The sequence below is a fragment of the Atheta coriaria genome, unplaced genomic scaffold (genome assembly GCF_025399875.1).
Source record: "Atheta coriaria isolate IRGN ID8LTWV9N9 unplaced genomic scaffold, Caltech_Dcor_3.1 hic_scaffold_3_pilon, whole genome shotgun sequence".
Classification (NCBI taxonomy): domain Eukaryota; kingdom Metazoa; phylum Arthropoda; class Insecta; order Coleoptera; family Staphylinidae; genus Dalotia; species Dalotia coriaria.
The window spans coordinates 270,622-297,491 of record NW_027045445.1 but is presented as its reverse complement, the minus strand read 5'-3'; the positions used below and the strand labels follow the sequence as shown (position 1 = coordinate 297,491).

General features: G+C 37.9%; 4 protein-coding genes across 8 annotated transcripts; 2 read left to right on the top strand and 2 right to left on the bottom strand.

The window, feature by feature from the left end:
* Window positions 1-163: 163 nt before the first annotated feature.
* On the top strand, window positions 164-14,651 carry LOC135789979 (probable sodium/potassium/calcium exchanger CG1090). Its single transcript, XM_065300070.1, has 11 exons — window positions 164-756; window positions 8,981-9,395; window positions 9,470-9,611; window positions 9,672-9,782; window positions 9,845-10,022; window positions 10,152-10,375; window positions 10,467-10,631; window positions 10,723-10,905; window positions 10,968-11,070; window positions 11,127-11,257; window positions 11,314-14,651. The coding sequence occupies exons 2-11, from the start codon at window positions 8,982-8,984 to the stop codon at window positions 11,511-11,513; spliced, it is 1,851 nt and encodes a 616-aa protein (XP_065156142.1). The 5' UTR covers window positions 164-756; window position 8,981; the 3' UTR covers window positions 11,514-14,651.
* A 112-nt stretch (window positions 14,652-14,763) lies between these two features.
* LOC135803614 (cullin-4B-like) lies at window positions 14,764-16,980 on the top strand. Its single transcript, XM_065317282.1, has one exon. The coding sequence runs from the start codon at window positions 14,764-14,766 to the stop codon at window positions 16,978-16,980; it is 2,217 nt and encodes a 738-aa protein (XP_065173354.1).
* Window positions 16,981-17,454: 474 nt separating this feature from the next.
* On the bottom strand, window positions 17,455-18,843 carry 140up (RPII140-upstream gene protein). Of its 2 annotated transcripts, none has more exons than XM_065300072.1 (3): window positions 18,566-18,843; window positions 18,350-18,515; window positions 17,455-18,033 (listed from the first exon to the last, which is right to left on the bottom strand). In XM_065300072.1, exons 1-3 carry the CDS (start codon window positions 18,685-18,687, stop codon window positions 17,548-17,550), a joined length of 774 nt encoding a protein of 257 aa, XP_065156144.1. In that variant the 5' UTR covers window positions 18,688-18,843; the 3' UTR covers window positions 17,455-17,547. The 2 variants fall into 2 exon arrangements, with proteins under 2 accessions (XP_065156144.1, XP_065156145.1); XM_065300073.1 differs by having other exon boundaries at window positions 18,586-18,808.
* Window positions 18,844-21,353: 2,510 nt separating this feature from the next.
* On the bottom strand, window positions 21,354-26,751 carry LOC135804107 (E3 ubiquitin-protein ligase TRIM37-like). 4 transcript variants are annotated; one of them, XM_065317867.1, is made up of 10 exons: window positions 26,638-26,751; window positions 25,716-26,541; window positions 24,118-25,419; window positions 23,560-24,051; window positions 23,388-23,499; window positions 22,684-22,893; window positions 22,374-22,612; window positions 21,977-22,250; window positions 21,741-21,900; window positions 21,354-21,678 (listed from the first exon to the last, which is right to left on the bottom strand). In XM_065317867.1, exons 2-10 carry the CDS (start codon window positions 25,770-25,772, stop codon window positions 21,651-21,653), a joined length of 2,874 nt encoding a protein of 957 aa, XP_065173939.1. In that variant the 5' UTR covers window positions 25,773-26,541; window positions 26,638-26,751; the 3' UTR covers window positions 21,354-21,650. The 4 variants fall into 4 exon arrangements, with proteins under 4 accessions (XP_065173939.1, XP_065173937.1, XP_065173938.1 ...); XM_065317865.1 differs by having other exon boundaries at window positions 22,365-22,612; window positions 26,638-26,749; XM_065317866.1 differs by lacking the exon at window positions 26,638-26,751 and having other exon boundaries at window positions 22,365-22,612; window positions 25,716-26,591.
* Window positions 26,752-26,870: the final 119 nt, after the last annotated feature.

Genomic DNA, 26,870 nt, shown 5'->3' with positions numbered 1-26,870 from the left:
TGAAGCGCGTAGCGGCCGTACAACCGCCACCGGTGGCGACACAGTAATCGGGACAGAGTCGACTGTCGGTGTGATGGTGCGACGCTTGCGCGCCTTATCACTCGTCCTTTTTGGCGAAACGTCGAACGCCGAACGCCGACCGCCTCCGCGCGCTCTGCAGCCAGTCAGCCAGCCCGGCAACCAGCGGCGGCGACGAGTCTATCTCGATCGGCGGACCGGGACGGTCGTGCGCGTTCTCGCTTCACGATTCGCGGATATTCAGTTTTCCATTTCCAGACCAACGGCCGAAGTGGTTACGAAACAACTCGATATGTTACGTCAAAATAACATAGTATTAAATTAAATTCAATTCAACACGAACTGACTGAAAAGAAACTATTGGAAATAATTACAGTAATTTTTATTAAGACATGTGTTTAAATCAAGTCATGGTACTTGAATAAAACCAAAATAGTGATCGAATTACACTTAATAAAATATCAGTGTTAGTGCTAGGGTGCCAGGAATTTTTTAATCTGGCACGCAAGAATTTATTCGCAGGACGAACAAACAAAACAGATGAATATCGCTGAACGGTGAAAGGAAAGTGGCGAGTGTTGGATTACATTCATCCTTCGACGACGTACCTCCGGTGTCAGGTGGCAGTGTCACTGTCGCTGACCTTAAACATCGACTAATCATCGAATAAACAATAACATCAAGGATCAATTCCTGACAATTTCAAAAGTCCGCGAAAGTTACTTTCATAGCAAAAAAGTAAGTTAAACTAAATAAATTGATTAAATTATTGATGTTTTGTATTTGATTTTCAACAATTGAATATAATAATCACGAGGGAAATGTGATTATTATGTATTATTTAATGTTTATTGTCGTACGCGATGCGAAATTCGCACTTCCGCGCATTTCGATATTCGCACAATCGAAACACGAAACAGACACATTCATGTAACAGTAATAGAAATTGAAGCGGCAGCGGTGGCGGTAGTGGCGGCGCGTTGGAAATTGTGTGACGGTGGCGAGACGCGTATAGGGGACCATGGCGCGCGCGGGTAAAGCGAATCGCGGCCGGCGGAAAACGGGGCGCCGGGGTGCCGGGACGCCGGTTAATGCACATCCCGCTTTGGCGGGCGCCACGCAGCCCTCACGCCGCCCTTTTGCCGCCCCCGCGCGCTCTCGGCGCGCGTCTTCGTCCGCCGCACTCGCCGGTTGATCGTATCGATCCTCGAAGCGCCGCCGAAAACGAAAAAGATACATTCGGGATGGTCACCCGACCAATTTTCACAAAAAATCATCCAAATTATTTATCATCGGAAGTGAAACATTTGAAATTTAATAAGAATTTTAATTACTTTTTTTATACATATCAGCTTTTTCCCATTTTAATTCGTTTTGATGTTTTATACCCTCCGAATTCATCCGTATATCATACTTATCGGTGGAATTCCAATCTAAAGCGAAATCCGAGTCCCGCGTCGAATTTCTGCGAGCGCACAAATTAAATTATTACTTTTGATTGAATTCCACTGTTTATTAAGCGTAATAAAGATAAAGCTGACTATGTGCAGTTATTGTGCTTTGCAAAATTGGTAGAACTCTCTACCATAATTTTGATTATAAATTCTACGCTGTTATCTAACATTCTGAATTAATTTAATAAAGAGTTAGGGAATGATTTGTGTCAATTTTCGGAATTTTACAAAATCCAACTTTAACCTGTTTTTCTGAAATCAGATCATCAAATCATCTCTTTACTGTTTTATCTAAAATTTAATTCTGAATCTGCCTTTAAAAGATTTTGTATTGTGTCCCAACTAGTTTTTGAGTAATTTAATTAAAAATTAATAAAAGGTTTTAATGTTCACATCACGTAAAGTTATACTATAGGTACCACCTGTTCCTATACACATAATTACTTTAAAATAACTTTACCTCCTTTGGAATTTCGAACATTAAATCAAATCGCATGCAATTCCAACAAATTCCACATTTTATGAAATCAGTACTCTGTGTAAACGTAATATTATAGTACTGTATACACAAACATATTATTTGTTGCGTCTATCATGCGATCGTTCATATCGTTTACATTTTCCTTTCTTCGGGTTGTTTCTGGTTCCGATTCCGCCGTCTACGTGTATTATGTGCATAACATGCGACATGAACGGCGTGCATAATGACCAAATTGCTTCACAATTTGTCGACGGTACGCACAAACACGTTGACACACGATGACACGTGCAAACAAGTAAACGCGTTTAATTCCTATCGTGTTGTCGTTTTGTCGTGACTGCCGGCTCGCAATCGGAAAACACTGAAAGCCGTAATCACTAAACGGTAAACAGTTAAGCATTGCAAGCAAGCACAGCACTTTGCGTCGAGTTAGTAAGCTAGCTGAGTCAGATTTCAAATTCGCAATTAGACACAATTAGACGATTAAAATTCGCATTGTTTTCCTACGAGTTTGGTGAATTTTCAATTGTTATATTTACTTGTTTATTGTCAATATAAATAGCGTGTTTACTCGTCGAGGTAATAGCTTTATTAGAATTTTCATTTGATATTTGTGTTTGTTAAACCATAGAACAAACATCGTAATTGCGAAAACTGAAAATAATTGGTAATAGGAGCCACAGATAATTGGAAAACCTGTAACAAAATAAAAACCAACCTCGGTTTTTAATCAAACTCTTCGTTTGGGTTTTAAATTTACGCCGATGATGAATTACGACCGCGACGGGAGCTCGCTGAGTTTCATTACTTTTAATTATCTGTCAAAACAAAAAGCGCAATTTTCCGTGATTAAACGTGCCATAACAGGCGTTTAATAACCTCACCGACGGTCATAAACACGTCGTTAATTTGCACCCCCTGCAAACAGTGAAACAGCACCTTTATTCTCATTTATTTTCATTTATTTAATAACAAAAGAATTCCTTTTCCTTCAAATTGTATTTTTATCTAATTTAAAGTAGATAGGTTTTATGGTTAGGTTTTTTATATGCAGGCAACCAGTTGTACTTGTGTGTGAGTGAAGTTTCGTCAGAGTAAGCGTGAGCGTGATGTGAGGCGACGTCGAGGCGAGATAATCAACGGTATTCAAGACACTTAATTATCAACTCTTCCGAGCGCAATGCGTTGGCAAGGGTGTAGATTCGCTCCACGCGCGGCGATGGCAATCATGGCGATGGCATCCCGCCGCGGCCGGCTTAATTTATTGTCGCGATGCCTTTGATATCGAAGAGGGATGGCACGTGACTGCGCGATTGTGTAAGGTTATAACACCGTGTGCGGATGAAAGGGACAGACAGGACGCAAGAAAATTCGCTCGGTACGGTTTTGCATTCATGTTTGCATATACAATGTGTTTTGGATGGTGTTGTAAAAGTTGTTGCACTGCGGGTAAAACTGACAGCATGACAGACAGTATGGCGGCAAGTCAAGGTTGTTAAATAACTATTCGGTAGCTCGTTCATCAATCAAAACCGCAAGTCACTGGACTGCACGAGATAAGCAAGAAAGTCGAACAAAGAATTGAAAAGTGATAAAGACTGCGCGTGCGCAGTAAAAAATATAATAACAAAAATAAATGATTTCATTAAAATGTAGATTTTTTTTCTTATTTTTTGAACAATGCAAACACTTGAAATTTAATTAAACATAAACAACAAACAATAAAAAAATTATTGTTGTGTGAAATTGGTATATAAAAATATTTCATGTTAAATTGTTGGTTTCACACCAACAATACACAAGTCTGTATGGATATTGTGCGTGGATGTTTGGCGGCGTGATCGACCGTGACGAGGAGACGTTTGCGACGTAACGCCGCTTGTTAACAACATAATCGCATCGTCGCCGGCGGCTGGGCGCAAACCGAAACCTATTACGGGCTTCCATCGGTTTCCATGGATATAATAATATACTCTTTGAGGCGCGACCGCCGTCGGGTTCACTCAGCCACCTCTTGCCAATATCTCGGGTTCGATTATTTGACTGTTTCCTCATTTCGCTCGATGATAATTGGCAATTCATGCATTTCGAGCACTTCGAGTACCTATTTCGTAGATACTTGCATTCATCTTGAAATTACGCTGTTTGTTAGGTTGATTGCATAAATTTAACCTGAAAGAGATTTATTTTTTGTTGCGGAAAACTTGGCAACAGTGCAATTGTGTGCTCTGGAAAGTTCTGCCGACTGGAACTGAAAGACAAGCAAAGCTCTGTCACATCTCATCTGAAAAGAAGTAATAGATGTGAACGCGTTTAAAACTCTTATGAACACGAGGACTCATTGTATGGTTGTATGTGTGTAAGTGTGTGTTTGCGTTATGGCCGCCTGCGGCACAACGATTAAGTTTTCAACTTCGTTTACTTTGTTTCCTATCCGAACACAAACGAATGAAAAACGACGTGGACAACCGCGCAACCAAACATACACCATTCTGAAAATCTTTGGTTAGGTTAGTACTACACATCCTTCGAGATGGTAGCAATGTAAAAATCATCAAGTGCGATCCCGTTCACAGTGCATGCATTGTGTTTGATATGGATTTTTTGACACGACACGTCGTCGTCGAACGAACGAACTAAACGAGCGTTTTGGTTTGATTTTGATTGATTGATGGTGATTGATGAACATTGCAAATCACTGCCGCTGCTAATAGCGCTCACACATAACCTATTCGCTCACAACATATTACACATATGGCGCCTAATCTTTTCGCGCACAGTTGACAGAGAAACATGAATTTACAATCGCAAAATTAATAACCTTCTGATGTTGAGACATTTTTTAAATTTTATTGTAATCACATCATTAGGGTGTAAATAAATATTTGATATGGAATCGAATCAATTTTATGCATTAATATTCTGAATAATGAATATTTGTGTACGAGTTGTGTGCACAATATTCCAAGTCTATTAGTATCGATTTAAAGGTTCGCTATCAATAATGCGCATAAATATCATAAAATTAATGTTCAACGTGCATTTCTTGATGCGCACGATCTCTCTCGTCCTTATTTTACCTCAATGGTTGCTGAGTTATCAGTTTCCGTCATCTAAACGACGCTGCACTCAATACTTGCTTACAAAATAAACATGAAAATGTTTGTAAGAATGCTGAATTACCATTAAACAAAAATTTCAAACTTAAAATTAAATAAAAGCGTAATTTTGTTGATGAAAAATATGTTTACTTTTGAAAGTTTTATACGTTTTACGCTTCGAAACCGTCGCTAAAATATTCAACGTAATTTGCATCTTTGATAAAAACCCAGGATGACAGTGTGACGCTGGGACGAATATAAATTATTCCCGGAAATATGTGTCGCATAAAAGTTTCTGCGCTTTGACGGCAGAGATGTTGGATGGTGGAAGCGCCGGGCGTACGTTGGCGCTGGCGCTCAAATTAGCGAAGCCTTATAAATTATTACACCGTTGCTGTTAGGTCGTTTGGTAAATGTGTTCGCTTCTACCTTTACATGCAGTAAATCTACCTCCGCGCGGACGCATATGCATATTCTTATTCACAATGACGTGGAGCAAGTTCTGGGCTTCTGATTCACGTCCTGTTTGCTTTTCACATCGTTACAATGTTACCTTCGTTAGGATCTGTTTTATTATACACGTCTGACACATAAACATTGAAGTATAAATATAACCTGCAGGAAACACGTTTGAATAAATTGGATATAAATAAAAATAGATAATGGGTATTTTTAGTATTTTTTCCTTTTGGTGAACAAGTGACAAATAAATTGTTCTTTAAATTAAGCTATATTCCAGATCGAGTGGAACTTTTACGAGTGTCGCGTGGCAACGAATCACGTGCTCGTGAATAAAACGTAAACATCATGAATTTGCCTCCGACGGGTGTTCTCTAATCAAGATTTTATTACCGCGCCGCTGGCGGCACAAAAGCTTGGTCGGGATCGGCTCACGGCTCGAAAGTTGATATTAAATTTTCTTGCCACGCGTCCCCAGGGTCCTCTTTCGTTCTTTACTGCAACGTGTGCAACACATTTACGCTAATAATTTCATTACGAAACAACTTTAGCAGATAATAAAATATTAATCTTGCATAAATTGAGAAAACCATTTATTTTCCTCAATTTGTAGCAAAAACTACTAGAAAATTGTTATTAACTGCTTAAATTAGATAAAGAATTAAAGTGAACATGTTTATTAACTTTTTATTTGGATTTTCTTAGAATGAGGTTTTTCGCAGTCGATAATTCCCTAAACGCAAGGATGTCGGCATGTTGCTCGGAAATATCGCGTCGCTTCGGCCCTTCTTCATCGCTTAGCGAGAGCGCGCGAGAGAGGAAAACGTTTTGATATGGCAAAGTAAAAGGTATTGATCCCCATGGCGGAAGATACACGGTCGCGGCGAGCGCTAACCGCCCCCGCTGGTATCTTTCATTGGTTTACATCAACAAACGCTATAAATTGTGTAAATTTATAATGCATTGTTATTATTGAACTTTGTGGAGGTTGTTTAGTTTACATTAAATTAAGTCCTAAGCGGATAAGTACTCATTTCTAATTTTAGTTATAACTCGGTCGGTTTTAATGCAATTTTGATTAAACTTTTGGTACGGGTAGGGAATTAACTTAACTAGGGCTTGATAATAATAACATGTTATTGGATTATTCAAAATGAATAATATTCCATCGTAAAATGAAATTTTAAACTTTTTAGATTTTTCTGCAAATAAACTGTATGTTTGATTATTTGACTATAATTTCTGGCATTTTCCGACATGGCCGCCATATAGCGAAAGCGAGAATGAACTCACAAACGGTCCTAACCGAAAGCGTGACCGAACATAGCCCTGCAATGGTAGCTCTTCGTCTCCGCTTCTCTGGTCCTCTGGATTCTCACAGGGAACGAGAAAGTTGAAGCGACTGGAACCGCTGAAACGCTGGAAATGGAGCAAAGGTGACACGTCCGGAATATAAACGAATGTGTCGCTTCGGCGTGCCGCGCACGTTTGCGCCGAGGCGAACGAACAGAACGTAAATAGGCGAAAAGTTGCGTCCGGAACGGCCGAAACGTGGCTCGCTTCCAACTCTTCCAAGTTTCCAAACCAGGGTATCAACTTTCCAGCGCCAACTTTCTCGTTCTCGCACCAACGAGATTACAGCTGGGACAGATGTTGCAAAAGGCGCCATCTTGCAACGTTTTTGCTACGTTGCCATTTTAAGGTTATTTTCACATAGAAGTTTCCATATGAAAAGAATTATACAGTTTTTTTTTAAGTTCTCATTATTTAATTGATTTCCGCTTTGTTCTTGATCATCTTTTTGAGGAAACTTTATAAACCGCTTAAATTCGCATTCATCGCTTTCATCGCATTCATTCGCGTATTCTCGATGCTCGAGTTTGAAGAGGTTTACGTTGCGTTCAATCGCGGCACCGATATGCTGAGCATTCTTCTATCTTCGGCGCGTTCGCACTTGATTTGCGCGTGGGTTGGAATCAGGTTGAAGCTGTGCACTCGAGAATCGTGAGCGTCGGCACATTAGCACGTCATTGATGCGCTTGACGCTGCTCCAACTTCAAGTCCAATGTAGGTATTCATAGTCAAAACTATATGCGAATACCCGACAATTCTAAGCGGACATGAAAGGTGTGTACGCCTTCTTTAATTTGTAGAATTATGTATTTGACAAATACCAGGTCTTTTGACTTTCTACTTATTTTTATTTTCTTTTAATGATTTTTGTATTTCACAACTTAAAAAACACGTATTTTTAAATTTTCTTTAATTTTCGCAAAATTTTGAGTAAAACTAAATTATTTGAACTAAAAAAACTTTAACCATACTGTATGAATCATCCACTTTGTCAGTAGAGAGTTGTGATTTGTATCGCCATTATATTTTCGAGTACTCTCGGCGTCTCCTTATCGCTATCTGGGAAGCATCGTATTGATGGCCATTCACGCGCCATCTTTGAGTCTCTTTGAGGCGCACAACATCTTGGAGGCACCCGGAGGTGCCGCTACCGCGTCGTCATTGATACGCCACGAGCCCATTGAGCATTTGACATCTTAGAGTGGGTATTATTCACGCCCGCATTCACAATTAACGCACCGGAGTGGTGCCGAATTGTCGAATTTCACGCGGGTCCGCATCGGGCCACCGAATTGCCGGCAAATATATCTAAGTGCTCTTTTGTTGCGCACAAAAACCTAACACGCGAGGTGTCAAATTTGACAAGTTGCTTTTTTAACTTTTGATTCACATAAAAATAGAATTACACAAGTTGTAACAAAAATTGTGTTAATGCATCGATCTGTTTTCGTTTTGTGTGTTTTTCTGGTGTGATCAAACTAAAATAAAAAAAATTATACACTTGGGGAATCTTTAATAACCCCTCGAGCGCGTGTTTGCATTAACCATTTGCGTCGTTCCGCTCGAGCGTCCGACCATTCCGGGTCCGGTTCTACAACTACCCACACACTTTTTGAATAGCTTTATTAGCCATACCCAAACAGCTAGACCGGAAACACTCACGTGTGTTGTTTATATCTATATATCCGCACGGCACCATAAAATGATAACATAACAAGCGCAACCTGGAAGGGACGACATCTACCCGAATCTACCCCGACGCGAGCAAACACGAACGTGTGCAAATATTTAAACGGCGAGTTTAAATGTCACGGGTGCACGTCGAGGCCTGCGGTGCTCAGCTGTGGCTTGCTAGCGCAGATTTCCAAATGGGAGGGAAGTAATTGAACCACCCCCGCGGAAAAGAAAAAATATAGCGTAAATGTTCACCGTGCGAGCGATAACGGTCAACGACGTCAACCCGTTGACTCCAATTTATGTTTTTTGGTTCTATTTCACTTTTTATGTGAATTTATGGTGATACACTGACATTTACTGAGATATAAAACTGAAAAATATAAACTTGTGTGATAATTTTTCGCTAACTTCCGGTTTTCCCTTTTTGATTACTTCAGAATGAGACGCACAAGACGCCACAAGTTCCTCCAGATTTCTGTCTTCTTCCTGATCTACTCGATCATCCACGTCCTGTCGGAACACTCGGGCAATAAGACAGAGGTGTCCATCAAGGAAGTGGTAAAGGAAACTATCATTAATGATCCAGTGAAAGAAGCAAGTGAACAGCTGAAAGAGGTGGGTGATAAGCTAAAGATAGACTCGACGCCAACACCCGTCGTTTTGAGATCGACTATCGGGCCGCAAAAGCGCGAAGAAATAAAAAAAGAGAAAGAATTAGAGAAAGAAATAAAAGAAAAAGAGAAAGAAGCGGTGACGTCAACACAAACACCTTTGACTACGGAAGCGCCACACAAAGGTCATCCAACATGGCGGCGTAAACGCACCAATTGCACGCCACCTGCCATTGAACAAGTAAGTTAACATAAACCAGAATTCATTAAAAAGACACACTGTATATTTGTGTTGTGTATTGTGGAATTAACTAGTTTCCGAGGCCATTGATGGGGCCCTGGGGACGTAAACACGGCGGCTTGCTTCTTCATGTCCTGGTCGCAGTGTACACGTTTCTAGGATTAGCCATCGTTTGTGATGAATATTTTGTCGCATCACTTGATCGAATATGTGAAGGTACAATTTTTCCTCCCCAAAAATTTAGTGTTAAATTAAATTCCATTTTCCATGTGTTAGAATTAAGACTATCACCAGATGTCGCCGGTGCTACTTTCATGGCGGCCGGAAGTTCTGCTCCCGAACTGGCCACTGTAATAATCGGTGTATTTTTTGCCAAAGACGACATAGGTAAATATATTATTTTGGAGGTGAAATTAAACCTTAAACAATTTATAATCAATTGTTTAAAGGAGTTTCCGGTGTGATTGGTTCGGCCGTGTTCAACATCATGTTTGTCATCTCCGTGTGCGCTCTGTGTACTTCGACCGTCAGCTATCTCAACTGGTGGCCACTGGTGCGCGACTGTTTCTTTTACGCCCTGTCAATACTCATCATGCTGTTCACTATTTACAACGATACTATCACCTGGTAGGGCAACTACATATACGACAAATTCAAAACCAAATACTCTTACCTCTCAAACAGATCATAATAGTATTAGTTTTCAGTGGTTACACAGGTTGCTAATATTTTTTGTGTGTCTTTTGGTTGTTAAAGGGGTGAATCCTTATTTATGTTGATCATGTACGTGGTCTACTGTGTGGCGCTCCACTTCAATCCATTATTGGAGGCTTGGGCGCACACACTTCCATTACCATTCAAACTGCCCACTCCTGAAGAGAATGCTGCTATTGTGAGCAACTACAAGACCTTGGATGAGGAGCGTAATAAACGTGCCAGTTATGGTAGCCCTGTTGGTAATCCCGAAAATATTGAACAAGGTATGTAATGGTAATTATAATTTATCTAGAAATGTACTGCTTTGAGATTAGGAGAAAATGTAAAAAGTATGCTAAAATTGTATAATGCTAGGATATGATGATATGAGCGGTCCCAGCTTGAACCAAGTACAAACTGAGCCGGTAGGAGCAAATGGCGACCAACAACCTCCTCCACCGGTGGTAGCACCTAGTTATTATCGACCTAAGGAGAATAACCCCAACCAACCGGTCGTTAATCCACTGGAAAAGCCCACAGGTAATGCGTTGTGTAGTTTGGTTGCCTGAGACTTTTGGTTAAATTGCTTAAATAGTAAATTTATGGAAAAATGTCAATTTTCACTGTTTAGAGGGTACAATGGTTGAGTTAATCACGTGGTACGTCGTATATCCTATACACTACATGTGCAGGAAAACAATGCCCGATTGCAAATCAGAAGAATACAAAAATTGGTACCCTTTCACATTCTGTATCTCAATGATTTGGATTTCGTTTTATTCGTACTTCATGGTTTGGATGATAACAATTATAGGTAAATTAAAATTAAAATAGGATGTTGAATGAAATGTACATGGTTTTAGTTGTGATTCATAGGTAGCACTCTGGGGATCCCAGATACAGTCATGGGATTAACTTTTGTCGCTGCCGGCGTGTCTGTTCCAGACGCCCTGTCTAGTATTGCAGTTATAAAAGAAGGGTAAGTATACAATTTTCTTCAGGAAACCGGCTATTTTGCAATAAAAATGTTTTTAGTTACGGTGACATGGCGGTCTCAAACGCAGTTGGATCTAATGTTTTTGACATTCTCGTCTGCCTTGGTCTACCATGGTTCATCCAAACTGCAATCATCAAACCTGGATCACATGTCAACGTGATTAGTAAAGGTATGTCTGTTAGCATCTCTTGTTAAACATCAAATTATATGATTTGTTCATGGTAGGTTTGACTTATTCAACCTTATCTCTGCTCTCCACCGTTGTATTCCTCGTGGTGGCAGTGCACATGAACGGCTGGAAACTGGACCGCAAACTCGGTGTGGTTCTGATGGTGTGGTACCTTATCTTTATCATCATTGCCAGTATGTATGAGCTGAACGTCTTCGGTCAACTCAATCCACCCGAATGTACTAGCTTGTTTTAAACAAGTACATGATGAGTTTAGGCTTAATGTAAGTACTACTTAAACTGAATTAAATAACATTTCGGGATGTATATATGTAGGTACCCACAACCATTCCCATAATTTCATAGCATCGTGCGCAGTGTTCAAGTTAATGTCAACAAAACTTGATAATTTTGTCAGAAGACAAATGGTCTAATTTATTTATTGATATATATGTTGTTTGTGTATTTATCTCTCATCGGATCAACACAACACAATAACAACTACTTAATGCTTAATGTTAGTTTACGATTGTTATTAGCCGTCCCGTAAGTATAAAACGTGCGCTAGCATCGCATATATCATAATTATTTTACCATTTACACTTACGTAACAATTTTATTATTTATATTTTATGGTCTATATGCAACTAAATTTGTGACTGATCTTTCAATAGTTTTTAAAAACATCGAAACATGTTTATGATTCCTTCCATTACAAAACTAATGGCACTTTAATTATTTCTTCTACGATATTGCGTGACATTTAACTAACAATAAAAATGTATCGTAGAAGAAATAATGTGTCCTTACTATATTACAAAAGAAAAACTGACTTTGAAACACAGAGTGTTGCATTACCCCGGCTGATATTATACAAAGAAATAATAGGTTATTATTGACAGGAATATTAACCTTAAATTACATTTAACATTTTTATGGTTTGGAAAATAAAGATAAAAGCTCTTTTTAACGTTATACCGTCAGTAATAATATTACTTTATTTACTTTATACGGTTCATACCAATCCGAACTGGTAAATTTGATTTAAATTTTAAATAAATATGAAAAATACTAGTTTTAGAAAAATATTGCATTATATACAAGGTGTTCCTTTGTTTTTAATATTTTAACATTTTCTTTGGATAACACCTTGTATAATCAATGCAATACCTACATATTATTACGAAATTTAGAGAAACGTAAGACAATAATAAACACAGCCTTATAATATTATAAATAAATATGAATAACCATTTATTATTAATTTAAATTATTACTGATATAATATTAAGGGCAAACATTCGTAGCGACTTAATATATTCCAAACTTTATTTCATAAAAACTACTCTTGAGAAATACGAAAATAAATAAAAAATAAAATCAATATCGAAATTGGAAATGACAGTTGTATAATCTCATGAAACTGCGTGTATATCTGCACGCATGCTATAAATAAAATCGATACCACACTGAATAAATAAATATGAATGGCCACGCTTAGCAAATAAATAGTTACTTAACTAGATTACACATTACAATACATAGTTTACTGCGATATAAAAAAACAACAAAATATATCGTATTTTAGCTTACTAGATTTTCTTTCATTTGCTTGCAATATTCGCACATCTTCATTCTATTTTATTACCCTCCACTTTATGAACCAATAAAATGCATAAAACGTTTAATATTAAATGAACTTCCATATGGAGTACTCGTATATCTCCAATTTGTAAGTTTAGTTTAGTAATTACTCTATCAGATGATATTTATTGCTATGCGATTGGCTCCTAAATGTGTGCAATTCAATGTGCATCAAAATAAAATTTCTGTTGCTTACGATTCCAACTTAAATTAAAAAGAAAATACAGACACAGATTATTTAAGAATATTTAAATAGATAGCAAAAATGTACATGAACTGTAGCTAGGTTTATATTAAATACGTGAAACAACGAAAAATCGCTGAATCTACAGATAAATATGTAGAATTTACGTAAAATTAAAGAATTAAATTAAAACTACCACCTTAAGTGAAAAAAGAAAACTGTAAAAAAAAAACATTTACCCTAAACGTAAACGCAATTGCAGTTTTGTTTAATCTCTAAACTGTTCACGCGGGCACTCTAAATTTAATTACTCTTAATGTTTAATACAAACTGCTAACAAATTCCCAACTCAACTCGGGTGCTTCATCTAACACCGTTTAACATTTTGAACAGTTGCGTTGTTGGGCAAAACAAATTTGCCAAAACTTTGTCGAGCAAAGTGTAATTTATATTTCAATGTTTTTATTTAAAGCATCAAAAATAACCGCGGGAAATATATTTAGCAGTCGTGTTAATGTCAAATTCATCATATCTTTATTCAAAGGTAAATCACCGTAGATAAATTATTACTAATTGAAGTTAAAAAAAAGCGTATAGATGTCATTGTTATAAATGTTTGCACCAAATCTATTTATTGAACCAAAAGATATTCCTCCTATACTTCCTATACATTCCAAAAGTATAAACAAAGAACTAAACGTAAACAAAGTTACCAAAAATGTAGAAAACTAGAATTATTTATACATACGTAACTTAACTTATCATTCTATCATGATATCATCCAAAGAGCAAATATTTGAAATCGAATGTTAATTAAAATTTGCAATTAGACGAGAAGCGGCACGGTAGTCAATGATAAAACGTAAAATTTAAAACGATAAACAATTGAAAACTTAAAAAATTATTAAATTATACTCATGAAACAATTCCTAAATCTAAACATAATAGCTTAGCATATTACTTACTACAATTATTCGCGTATAGCATAACCACAAAAAGAGATATTTACAGAGTGTAAAAAAATCTAGGACATTTAAAACGTTTGAAAACAATTGACACAAATTTTAGAGTAAAACAACTTACAAACACAACAAATAACGTTAGATATTTATCGTATTGTATTGATGCGTAGATTTTAATATTAATAATAATAATGTTTACGAATATTGAATAATTGAATATATTTCTGCGATGTATTGTAAAATGTACTTGTATTAATGTAATGGATATAATTACGCATTGCAATTATTCAAAAACGTTGTTGACTGTTAAATGTGTAACGTTACTTCCGTTACGTCATTGTACCACCGCCATATTGAGTTCTAACCATAATTTTATTCTACCAACCGCAAGAGAACGCATTTAATGTAAATATATTTGTGATTTTATTGATTGTGATTACGTAATAAGTTGTGATGATTTCAAATGATTATACACTGTTATTGAATGTTTGCACTGTGAAGGTCGTAAAGCACTCGAAAGTATTTATATTTGTAAGTGTTATAATGCTGTTCGATGATGATGGTTAAATGATTCATTAAAAGTAAAAACAAAACAAAAACAAAACATGCTTATTTTGTGTAGAAGATAAAACATGGTAGCCATGACTTTATTTCATTAGAGAATGCTATGCAAAATAATTCTCGGTACTTTTGAAAATTTTTCATATACAGAAAAAATGGAGCGCGGCGTAGTTGAAATCACGCTTCCTTCGTTGAAGATTGGTGACCGCTACGGTGAACAATACATCCAGAATAATCAAGAGAAATTAAACGTGGATTTTTGTAATATTTTGTGTGGTAATCCAGGGGTGCTTTCCTACGCAGAGCAGTACAACATTGTCGAAAATCTGTGTTTTCTTCATCAAGATGCCACACTACGTCATAAACAAGAAAACCTCGTTGAGAAATACCTTTGTGATCAAGTATTTGAACTGGACCAGTTAACTGAAGTTGAATTCCTGTCACATCTCTGTGCATTTTGGTTCAATTTTAAAAATAAAGTTAGTTTGATTAACAACATCTATCTACCGCTGAAAACCGCAACGACGAAAGATCAACGCATAAGGTATGACTTCAATCAAATGGCGTTCAAAAGCTTCAACATTTACGTACTTCAAGATATACGTTTACATTCAAAACTATCATATATTTTTGAAATGATTGATCAACACCGAAATGAAACACAAATTGATGTTCAACTGCTGGAAGATATAGTCGCCATGTTGACTACTATGGGTCTCTACGAGTCTTATTTTGAGGTTAAATATTTTGTATGCTTGCATAACTACTATCGTCAGGAGCGTGATATTCTCTTAAATGGTCCAATTATGGATTATTTTATGAAACTACAAGAAAGATTAACGCAGGAGAATAATATGGTTGAAAATATTTTCAAAAATCAATCTGGAGATAAAGTATTAGCCGCCATGAAGGTGATTTTTGTTGATGAAGTTCTACCAGTGTTGATCAAACAACTAGCTGATTGGGATATTTTTAATGCCGGTACAATTGAGGACATTGCAGTCGTTTATGAACAGTTAAAATATCATCCCAAAGCGAATGAAGATCTGTGTAAAGTATTCTCAAAGTTTATAGTCACCAAAGGAAGGAATATTCTTTTCGACGCAAAGAATGAAAATAACATGATTGCAACCCTCCTTACATTTAAAGAACGTGTTGATGGGATAGTGGAGACTTCCCTGGCACATTCCTACATGTACGTGGATGCTGTAAGAATTGCATTTAAAAAGTTCATTAATCAACGAAAATATAAACCTGCGCAATTATTGGCAAAGTTTATCGATGGAAAAATGCGAGATAAATTAATCCCTGAACATTTGTTTGGACGAATTATTGTTTTATTTAGATATATTCAAGCGAAAGATATTTTTGAAGCGTACTACAAGAGATATCTAGCTAAGAGGTTATTACTGGGTAAGTCATCATCGCAAGATGCGGAAAAAACTATGATTAGCAAATTGAAATTCGAGTGTGGTGATGGATTTACCCTAAAATTGGAAGGTATGTTCAGGGATATTGATTTGAGTGATGGATTGATACAAGCCTTCAAGCAACGCGGTTGTAGATCAAACGATACTATTGATTTTTCTGCTCAGATACTAACGTGTAGTTTTTGGCCGACTTTTAGTAAGTTTCAAATGTCGCTTCCCGAGTCTATGCAGTACTATCACAATATTTATCAGGAGTTTTACAAGGGTAGATATTCAGGCAGATCGCTGGAGTGGACGGGAAGTTTGGATACGTGTCTTCTTAAAGCTAATTTTATTGCGGGCGCAAAATTACTGCAAGTTTCCCTATTTCAAGCTGGAGTTTTACTTTTGTTTAATGACTCACCGTATATTGGATATAATGATATTGCAGATTCTTTAAATATGGAAAATTTTGAATTGCGTCGTACTTTATCTTCTTTGGTGACTGGTAGAGTTAAAATTTTGAAGCTTTTGAGGGCTTCGATTCCTGGTGAGGAAACGGATGATAATATACAAGAGACTGAAGGTACATCGCAGACTGGCTCCGTTGAAGTTTTATGCGACTTTAAAGATGATGATATTTTTGAAATCAATGATGAGCTTCAGCATAAACAGTTTCGCATTAAATTGAACCAACTGCAGTATAAAGACACTGAAGAAGAGCAGAAAATAACGGAAGATGAAGTTTTTCTTGATAGAAATTTACAGATTGATGCAGCTGTTGTGAGATTGATGAAACAACACAGAGAATTACAACATACTGATTTACTAACGAAAATGTTTGGTGTGCTTAAGTTTCCAGTGAAGCCTTATGATATTAAGAAAAGGATTGAGATTCTTATTGAAAGAGATTTTATAAGAAGAGATGCTAATGATTCTTTTGCATATTCGTATATTGCTTGAAAATTTAAGTTATTTTTGTTTCAATTGTTCTTTAGTTTGATTATATATATATGATATTTGGTAGTGTGTATTTATTACTATTATAATTTAGGATATTCCCCTAATGAAAGGGAAGAAGGGGACGGTTAAAAATACCACCCTGGTAACTAACACTTCAAAATAAAGCCGACCCTGTCTATAACAATAACGGCGCGAACGTCCTGTATATGCCACTTAACACTTCAAGTCCGACGGTTGTGGTTGCACCGGCGCCTGGCGTAATTGATTGACCGCTTGCTACGCTCGCTCTCAGTCAAATCTCGTCTGTAATGCCCTCGTTTAGCCACTTGTTACTTAATATACTATAGTATGTGATGTTTACGCCATTTTTCCTACTTTCTTTCTATTTCCACGTTGAGGTTTTTGTATTTGAACTATTGTATTTTAAATCTTCGAAATCCACCCGCACACTACTGGGAAATGTAAGGTTATAAATACTTTAACAATATTATTTTATGAATATTTTAAGATTAACATTATTATTTTACAAACATTCTATCTCAATCTATGTCAATAGAACTTAAGAAGCTACTCTGTATTTGACTTTTCCCTCGTCCGTGCATTTATTGATTCCAGATCGCTAACAGATTCCATCTCTTCCATTTTCTTCTGGTGTTCAATATGCTCTGGACTCTCCTTCTTTCCATAATGATCCTTAAGACCTTCTCTAAATTTCCCCATTCGCAGAGTATTCCACCGTTCGCTGTTCTGCCTTACATCGCTCATTTCCATTCCAGTGAGTTTCAATAGCAAAAGCGTAGTCGCGCCCGCGACTAAGCCCAATGTGCTACCAAGTACACCGCCCACTAGCATTGCTCTTGGTCCACTGTTAAATTTGTACATGGAACCAGCAACCCCGCCGCCGATGATGTGTTCCAGAAGTCCGTTCTTGCCGCGGTATACTGACACAGCCGTAGTGAAAGTTACATAACTAGTGGAAAAAACAGTGACACGCCATCCTAAACGGAATGCGCCCTTGCCAAAAGCAACTGTAACCTTGTCCTGCAATATTCTCTGTAACAGAAAAAAGGAATAATGTTTCCATCAATGTTAAGAACAGAAAATCTAGATAATACAATGGAATCCCGGTAATCAGACAATCACTTTGTAGGGCATTGTCGGATTATAGAGGACTGCCTAAGACGGCTTACAGTCCGGAATTTTTTATAAAAGAGTACCTTGTAATCTGACAAATTACAAATTCTAAAGTACAAACATATGGCATATGACCATTGGATTACAAGAGGTGCCGGATGAAGCCGAGTCCAGATTACTGGGATTCCACTGTATAGTAATGATTCAATAAATTCGGTTAATATAAAATCTTTACCTTTGCTTCAAAGTGATTCTTAAAAGTTGTGGCCTGATTGTTTTGGAAGAACTCAAGGTAAGCAGTTTTGCTACTCATCACACCACCATATAGACCCGCAATGAACATGCTCATGCAACCAACTTCAATTATTGAGTTGACCTCATTGCTAAACTCCCCAAATTCACTGGAAAAATTAAATAAAGTAAAGTACATTTTGAAATTTATAAAACTTACTTTGGTGTGAATGTTTTTACTAGTCTTTCATATGGAGTGGTCTCTTTGGGGATTGTGCTCAGTTCAGTTCCTTCCGGTTTATCGTAATGTCCGTATATATTTCTAAAAACTTGCGCTGCCATATTTCTTCTTTTGAACTTCAAATTATTTATATAATCGTCAAAATATCATTATGAACTTTGTTATGCATGTAGATTCGTTTGAAGGGATTCATTTGTTAGGTTATGGATATTTCACAGCTGGTTCATCTTGTCACGGACATCGTGTTAGTGCTTTTGCATTTGATGGTTGCCTACCACGGAAATATTTAAAATTTCAATTTCTTCCTTCTGCGCTCTGAGTACCTTTAAAAAATATGTTTTATGAAATGTATATTAAATGATTGTATAATAACTCTCTTCTGCAACGACAAAAATGTGCAAATTAACAGCACATGAATTCAAATTAATACAGTGCCAAACATTATTTCGTTTAAAAACGTGATTTATCAAGATTACACTTCATCTAAACATAGTCAACCATTCGCAAGAACAGTATCCTTATATATTCCAGAATAAAAACGATAACAGATATTGAGATTCCCACACCCCAAAAGAAATACGCAGCGCGCAAATGCGTCACATTCAATTCTGTCAAAGCAGCTTCATAAGAAACCCTATAATCTACTATGTCTTTCATTGCTATCATGCGATAAACAGTTAAAGTATATTCCCATTCCCACCGAAGATGTAATCCTGATGCCTTACACCACAAAATAAAATCGTTTAATCTGGGCATTAGATGAAGATACGCCGTATTTTTTGATACGAATTGATATTTGGAATAGGTACGAAAGAACGATTCTGCCATTTCGATATGAGTGAAATGAACAGTTTTCCAAACTGAAATAAACAAAATGAGTACCATCTATTTACTTGATATTTTACAGCCCAATATACTTCTATTTTCCGTACGCAAACATGTTAATGCTTGTCGGTTGGGGTCTTTAACATAAAAATAGGATTGGCTCCTTCGATTAGAAAATATTACGCGCTCAAATTGCTAGAAATTAATTAAGTTAAATTTGTATATTATTGTCAATATTCCTAGGTATATACTGTCATCTGTTTCGGCGGTATCTTTGCATATTTATGATCATAGTCGATTCTTATTTGCAAATTTGAATTTGCTAGATCTTCCATACTTAAAATGAGCCTTTCATATTTTGGATAGATCATTTTACTGACAATTTCAGATGAAAACAGAGATCCGTAAAGAAGTCCCAAAATGAGTAGTAAACCAAAAATAAATTTTGATCTAAAATTGATTGGAATTTCGGCGTCACTGAACGATTGCATTACAAAAAAAGAAAGAACAGATTCGAATTTGGGAGCTGGCTGATCACTGCAACACACAACAAATATTGTATTGATATTATCAGAATATGTACTTATTACGTTTCAATCCTTTTAATAATCCAAAAATATGCTCCTATTGATAGATATGATATAATTATAAGCATCCATAATGTAGGTCTAAATACCTTAAGCAATTGCAACCAATGATTGTACATTCTTAAATAAAACGTTCAATAATTAAATTGTTTTTTTATTTGTGATGAGACATACTTTGGCTTCGGCACTAAAAATGTTATTTCAATTCCAGTTATCGGGTACGAATAAATACTATCATTCCTTCTGAATGTGTCCCTGTGAGTGACAGCAAAAATTGGATCTTGTTCGGAATCATCAATTAACGTAAATTTATTCGTCAGTGCAAATTGTTTTAGCAAATGATAATTGCTCCCCGATGAAAACTTCCGGCCTGCAGTCGTTCTCCAATAAACCGGTATCACCGTTTGATATGGTAACAAAAACGCGCTTCTTTTATTATTTTTCCATTTTCCGCTGAAAAAGTCAACCGTGCTGTATTTCGACCTCAAAAAACTCTTTGTTTTAATACACCATTGATTTAATACAATCATTTGCGTTGCTTCCCAATCTTCAAAAGCAGCAATTGTAAAATAATCATTTTCTCTGAATATAAATATTGCATCGGAAGCGTAAGCTTTTCTAACGTACATATCAACATTATCAGAATTCAGTAAAATAATTGCTCGGAATGTATAATCTCCATTTTGGAGCAAACACTTGTCAATCCAAGACGGTATTTGGTCACTCGGATTATGTAAAATGTAATGAGAACAACCCGGAATGCAATGTTGCGGATTGTTCGCAAAAGATGTGTTAACATCAAACCTGATTGGAAAATGAAAATGTGCATCGTTCTCATGTGAATTTGAATAAATTACACAGCGGACGTTTTGGAAACTTGTCTGTAGTATTAACCGCAAAAGAATACTTAAAGCAGTTTCGGAAAGTGGAGTAGTTACATTTGATTCAAGCATTTTGATTTAAATTTGCTGTGCAAGATTTCGTAGTTCTAGAAACAAAGTCAAAGTTTCCTCGTATTTATGGCATTGATAGCTTATATTATCATTAGCTGTCAAGCCTGGTGCACCATTTTCAATATTAATAGTAAACAAAGTTGTAATCTGATGCTATTATTGTTGATCGTGTCATTGCATATTGTAATGTAACAAAATGCTTGCCAATGATACTTACATACCATTCAAAGCAAAACCTTTCTTTTACCTCATTAATGGGTATCAATTGTGTTTTATGTTATAAAACAAGCTAATACAATATAGTAATTTAAGGTTTTTGCTCACCTAAGGGTTGTCCTTTTCTTTAGGTAATAAACTGGTGCCTTTGGAAATATAATAAAATAAAATTCAAAGTTTGCGAACTTGTTTTAATACAACGAGCATTTATTTTTACTAAATCTCGGGGGATCTTAACGTTAAAAGAAATTGATTGCATCGTTGTTAGTTTAAAAAATGCGTCTACTCTAATTTACTTAATTAAGTATCGGTTTAACACTTAGCTTTAGTTACACTTCTTCGGCAAACGAAGATAAATCACAAGTAACAATTGGAAATCGAAACCGAGTCGAAACACAAACCACTGGAATAGCAAGTCTCTTGGAGACAAAAACAAGTCCTATCGACTGTGCTCTAAGGCAATAATACAACGGTTGATATCCTCTACGCTGAATGTGGAGGTTCGTCATGTCTGCGAATACAAAAGAAACACGAATGCATTCAAACAACATTTTGGTATTTTTAAAACAATACCTATCCCTAGGCTCTTTCTCTGGTTTGTTCAAATCATTCAAAGGCAGTGGCTTGAACAGTTTGGAGGGCCTGTTGGCGTTTCCGCGTTGTGGAAGCTGCATAAGCGAGGAAAATGGTGGCGTCCAACTGAATGCTGACGACGTAGAAGGTACAGGACAATCTAACAGCGCAGAAATAGAAAATGATGTCGAATACAAGAAAGTAGCGTAAGTAGCAAATAGCAAAAAGGGAATTACCTTGGGTTGTAAGTCCCAAAGTGGGTCGTGCCGTCGAAAGACCCGCCTCCCATTCGTCACCGCCTTCGGGAATAAACGCAGGCGGACGCAAAACGCGCAACTGTTCCGGATTATTCAGGTTGTTGATAACAGCGAGTGGTTTAATGTTGGGCGCGTTGGCGCTGGCCGGCTGTTGAGGTTTAACTCTAGAAGTTTTCGCTTTCTTAAGCTGATCGTGTTCCGGATAGCAGTTTATCGATCGCAGGAATGATTCAAGTGGTCCCATCACGGATTCCTTTAAAACAACATGTCAACATTTTTACTTGAGTTAAACTGAATAAACTAATACTAAATGTGTTAAGGGTATAATGAATTTGTGAGAGTGAAATGTTAAATTAGTAAATGGCACCTTGGTTACTTGATTAAGTGGCACGGTTTCGGTCCACGTGACATTAGTTGCAGCGGGGGTGCTCAACGTAGGTGGTTTCTTCGCACGATGCGTGAGCCGAACTGCAGGTGTACCGCTTGTGCCAACGTTACCATTTGTACGGTCAATGTTACTCGCGGGTGCTGCGTCGCTAGTCGTCGCCGGCATGTGCATAGGCAAATCCAATCTATTTAGATCGATTAGTGGCAGCTGATGTGATTCTTGTGAATCTGTAAGTTTCAACCAAGGTTATGGGTTAAAGGCGTATTTATTGGATAGTTATGGGTGGAGTTAATCATACCACGTGGTGTGGGCGTCAAACCGTCGAAAGCGCAACGTGCGGCGTCTGCCGCCGCTGTAGTTTGAAACGGGTTGTTAAACTCGGGGAAAATATCGCTGAACGTGAGTGGAGGCGTGGCGTGAACGTTGCGTCTATTACTAGCAGCCGCTTCGTTGTTGAACATCACGCCCTGCGCCATCGACAACTCAACGTATTCGACATCATTTTCACCTAACACAATTAAAATAGATTCAGAGATAATTACACAATCAACGGAACATATCCGTAACCAAAATCTCAAGCGCAAATATTGCTGGATGTTTAGCAAACGCACTTTATTATTTTGATCAAACGATTTTTCAGAATTTTCAAAAGCGAAACCGCATTGCAATAGAAATAAAAGTTGTATAAAATATATAAAAAAATGTAGAGGAATGAAACTGGAAGAGGTCGTGGTTCCGCACTATGGCGAGTTGCACGAAGAGGAGGTCGAGGGAGTGGAGTATGAAGGTGTGCCCAGTGCAGAATCACCGCGTTCGCGCAAAACTTCGCGCTCAGCAACTTTATCGCCCGAATCGGGTGCATCTGCAGCTTCGTAATTTAACGCAATATCATCACCATAACCATTGCCTTAAAATTAGTTACTGATTAATATTAACTCATAAATCAAAGGAACCCATCGGGATAATTAGAATATAAAAAATAAAAGACATGCTATAACCTACCAGACATGGTCTCATCATCCACATCATTTTCATCGTTGGCACTATCCTCGATGTTGATCAGATTGGTGTCGCATTGTTCGGTTTCGTCCAGTTCAGTCTCACTGAGATCATCCTAAGATCATAAATATTTATCACTCAAATTTATTAATGATTATTTATTTAAATTTCCTACCGAATCACTACTGCTTGAACTTAAAGTCAAATTTGCAGTAGTTGTGGTGAGTAAATTGGGCGAGCTGAGAGACACGGTGAGTCCAATCAGTTGCCTTGGTGTCGCATGCCCCTCGGCGCTGACTTGAGCGCCGCCATCACTTGTGGTCATCTTGATAGGTGTGACCGGAACAACCACCTGCGTCTGGAGCGACGAATCAGAAGACATACTTGTAGTGCTGCCTTCCTGAGCCATCGTACTGCAATGGCCGACATCTGTCGCCGACGTACGATTGCTTTTAGGAGAAGTATGCAGTGTATGCGGATTATTATGCGCAGTCTTCCCAAGAGCCGCCTGCGAGGAGCCTGTCGGCAAGCACAGTTCCAAACTGGCAAGATTATATGTGCCGACCACAGTCATACCACAAGCTTCGGCAACGCCGGCGACACATTCTTGATTGGGATTTCCTAATTGTGCAGCCACCGCATTGCGGGATATTTCCGCGGCCAAACGCTGTAAAATCACAACAATTCATGTTATAAAATTATAAAATTTAGAAGAAATTACAGCATTAACTACCTCTTTGGATTCGTTGATTTGCGATATGTACTGATTCTGTACAGTTTGAAGTTGGTTGATATACCATTGCTGGTCCCGACAGCGCTGGTAGAAGGTAGGCGCGCGTACTTGGAAGCGCAAAACAAGAGTGTCTAATGGCACATTCAAATAACCCTCAGATGCCAGAAGATCCAACCGGAAGAACCTATTGTAGCCCCAGCACTCTCCAACTTCAAAGTCGGAAGCAAACTCTCGGACGATATTTTTGGAGGAATCGCGGCTTGCTTGATGTACCATCTCAACCCGGTACTCGTATTTGGAAGTCTCCGGATATCCAGCGCTCAACTCCAAAAACACGGATAAGTAATTACCCCTCACGACGCCATTACCATCCGGGTAAACTTTAAGTCGCCAACACAAACCATTGCAGTGAAGGGGTGTTGAATATACCGGATCTGCCTTACGTTGTAGTTGTGAAAAGCCGTGCATCACAAAAGTACTGCTATCATAGCTCGGCACAATTTCACTATGAAAATCAGCCGGAACTGGTGCAGTAACAAAACTGGTCATAGGCTTCTTACGAATGGCGTGAATCATCCTGCTGAGATCGCCGCTCTTGGAGATAAGCTCCGAACGCGTGCATGTGTGCAGTTGATGTTCAATCTCGTGCAACATCTGCTCCAACTGCTCAGTCTCTTGTGTCAGCGAGTCCTTTTGACCCATCAAAGTCAATAGCTTGGTCTTAAGCTGCGAGTCAAGGCGAGCAATCATCAGCTCGACAGCGTTGCGTATTTCACGAACGCGTTCGTCCTTCGCCGAGCGCACGGACTCCACGTTACGCTCCACCTCCTGCACAATACTGATCAATTCCATAAGTCGGCGACGTAGTTGAGCCACCTCATCTTTAATCTGTGTGATGTGTTGCTCATAGACTTCTTCAAGCGGTTTAAATGTGTGGCCGGAATGCGTACCGCCCCAAAGTGCGCATTGGTGGCAGATACAACAGCGACATGTCCAGCAATACACTGAGAGTTTTTCAAAGTGTGTCATACATTTATCACGATCTCCTTCTTCATTACGTGCTGAAGTGAGGTGTGACACCGCCTGAAGACAATCCAGTTGCTGCGTGACTTCTTCCACCCAGCGGCAGTTCACCAACTCGTGAAGGTGCAGAGATGCACGACAATGTGGACATTGCGAGCGCTGTTCAGTCAGCCATCGCCGAATGCAAATGTAGCAGCAGAGTTTCGAACAGTGTGGACATAAATGCGCATCACGCAGTTTTTCCATGCAGATGAAACATCGGAACACCTCTGCCAAGGTCTGAAAGAATGACAAAAAAATATAATTCTGATATACAAATATAACTATAATTTCGTTACAGATTCCGATGTGTTATTCCAACACTGCAAGTTCATGGTGTTTTATATTTCATTATTCAAAGTGCACAGAAGAAACAGCAAAAACGTGGAGTTATTCAATGAGGCAACTTCAAATTTTGACAGTGGATGTGAACAAACAACTTTTGTTTAATCATATTTTTGCATGGTATTGTATGGTATCATAGGCAAAAATTAATAAATAAAATAACAAAAGTGTATTAGTTAAAAACCACTTACTTCAACAGAATGATCATCATTCTTATTGCTGCTGGCTGATTTACTTCTAGAAGTCATTTTGATCACCAGCTCAATGAATGTCTTTCTGCTTTGGAAGTTGGAAATGAACTACCGTCTCATAGTTTTGAGATCCACGAGGTTTTCTGCGCCGAAATTTGTTTCTTTGTTATGATCACCACCACCAACCGTGAGTTCTTCGACTTCTTCGCACGGTGTTGTGGTGAATCATCCAAAAACGAAAACGATAAACGAGACGCGACGCTGCTCAGGGTTTTTCGGTGCGATCTTCGCCCACACAGTCTGTTGCTGAATTATTTACCTCCGAGGATTGTTTTTGTTCTTCTCGACCTCGATTACTACCTCAATCAGCAATCAATGTAGTCTCGACGCAGGTCGTACTCTCGCCGTTGTTTTGTTTTTGTTCTTTGTGGTTCAGTTCAGTGTCCCGCGTTCTGGGTTTCCTCTTCACCTCCTCCTCATCGTCTTCCACTACGACTGCTTGTTTCTCAAGCAGCGAGACGTTCTGAAGAGGGTCGGAATTTGCAAGAATGTTGTTTGGTTATTGGCAATTTTAAAACTTGATGAGAGTGAGCAAACAGCAATGCATACACGCCAAATTTATAAGAATAACAGTCAGAATTAATTTCAGAGATTAATTTGTGAGTCGCGTTTTAACGATTACTGTTTGTGGATCGCGGACACCGAATACAGCACTTACACTGAGTGAAGACCACACCGACCAGGAGATACGATCATTCTCTGGCACAGACACACAGAAACGAGCTCACGAACGGGTTGCCGAACGTCAATTGCAGAGCTGTGTCAGCTGATGAGAAAATAGTAATTTTAGAAAGCAAAATGTGATTGAAATCATGTATCAATTCTAAGGAAATGCAATAATTTGGACTTGATTAAACCATACCTCCTATTTTGTTGTTTTCAGCGATTTTTTCCAACAAACAACATTTGTATTGTGTGTATAATTGGTTGCGTATCATACGAAAACCTAACAATACGAATTCCTGCAAATATCGACAAAATTTAAAACATTTCCTGGTTCTATCCTCAGATAAATATTGGTGACTTATGCACTATAATATCAGCTGCAATAGAATGATATTTGCGTTAGCAAATAAAATAAAATCTTGTTATCGC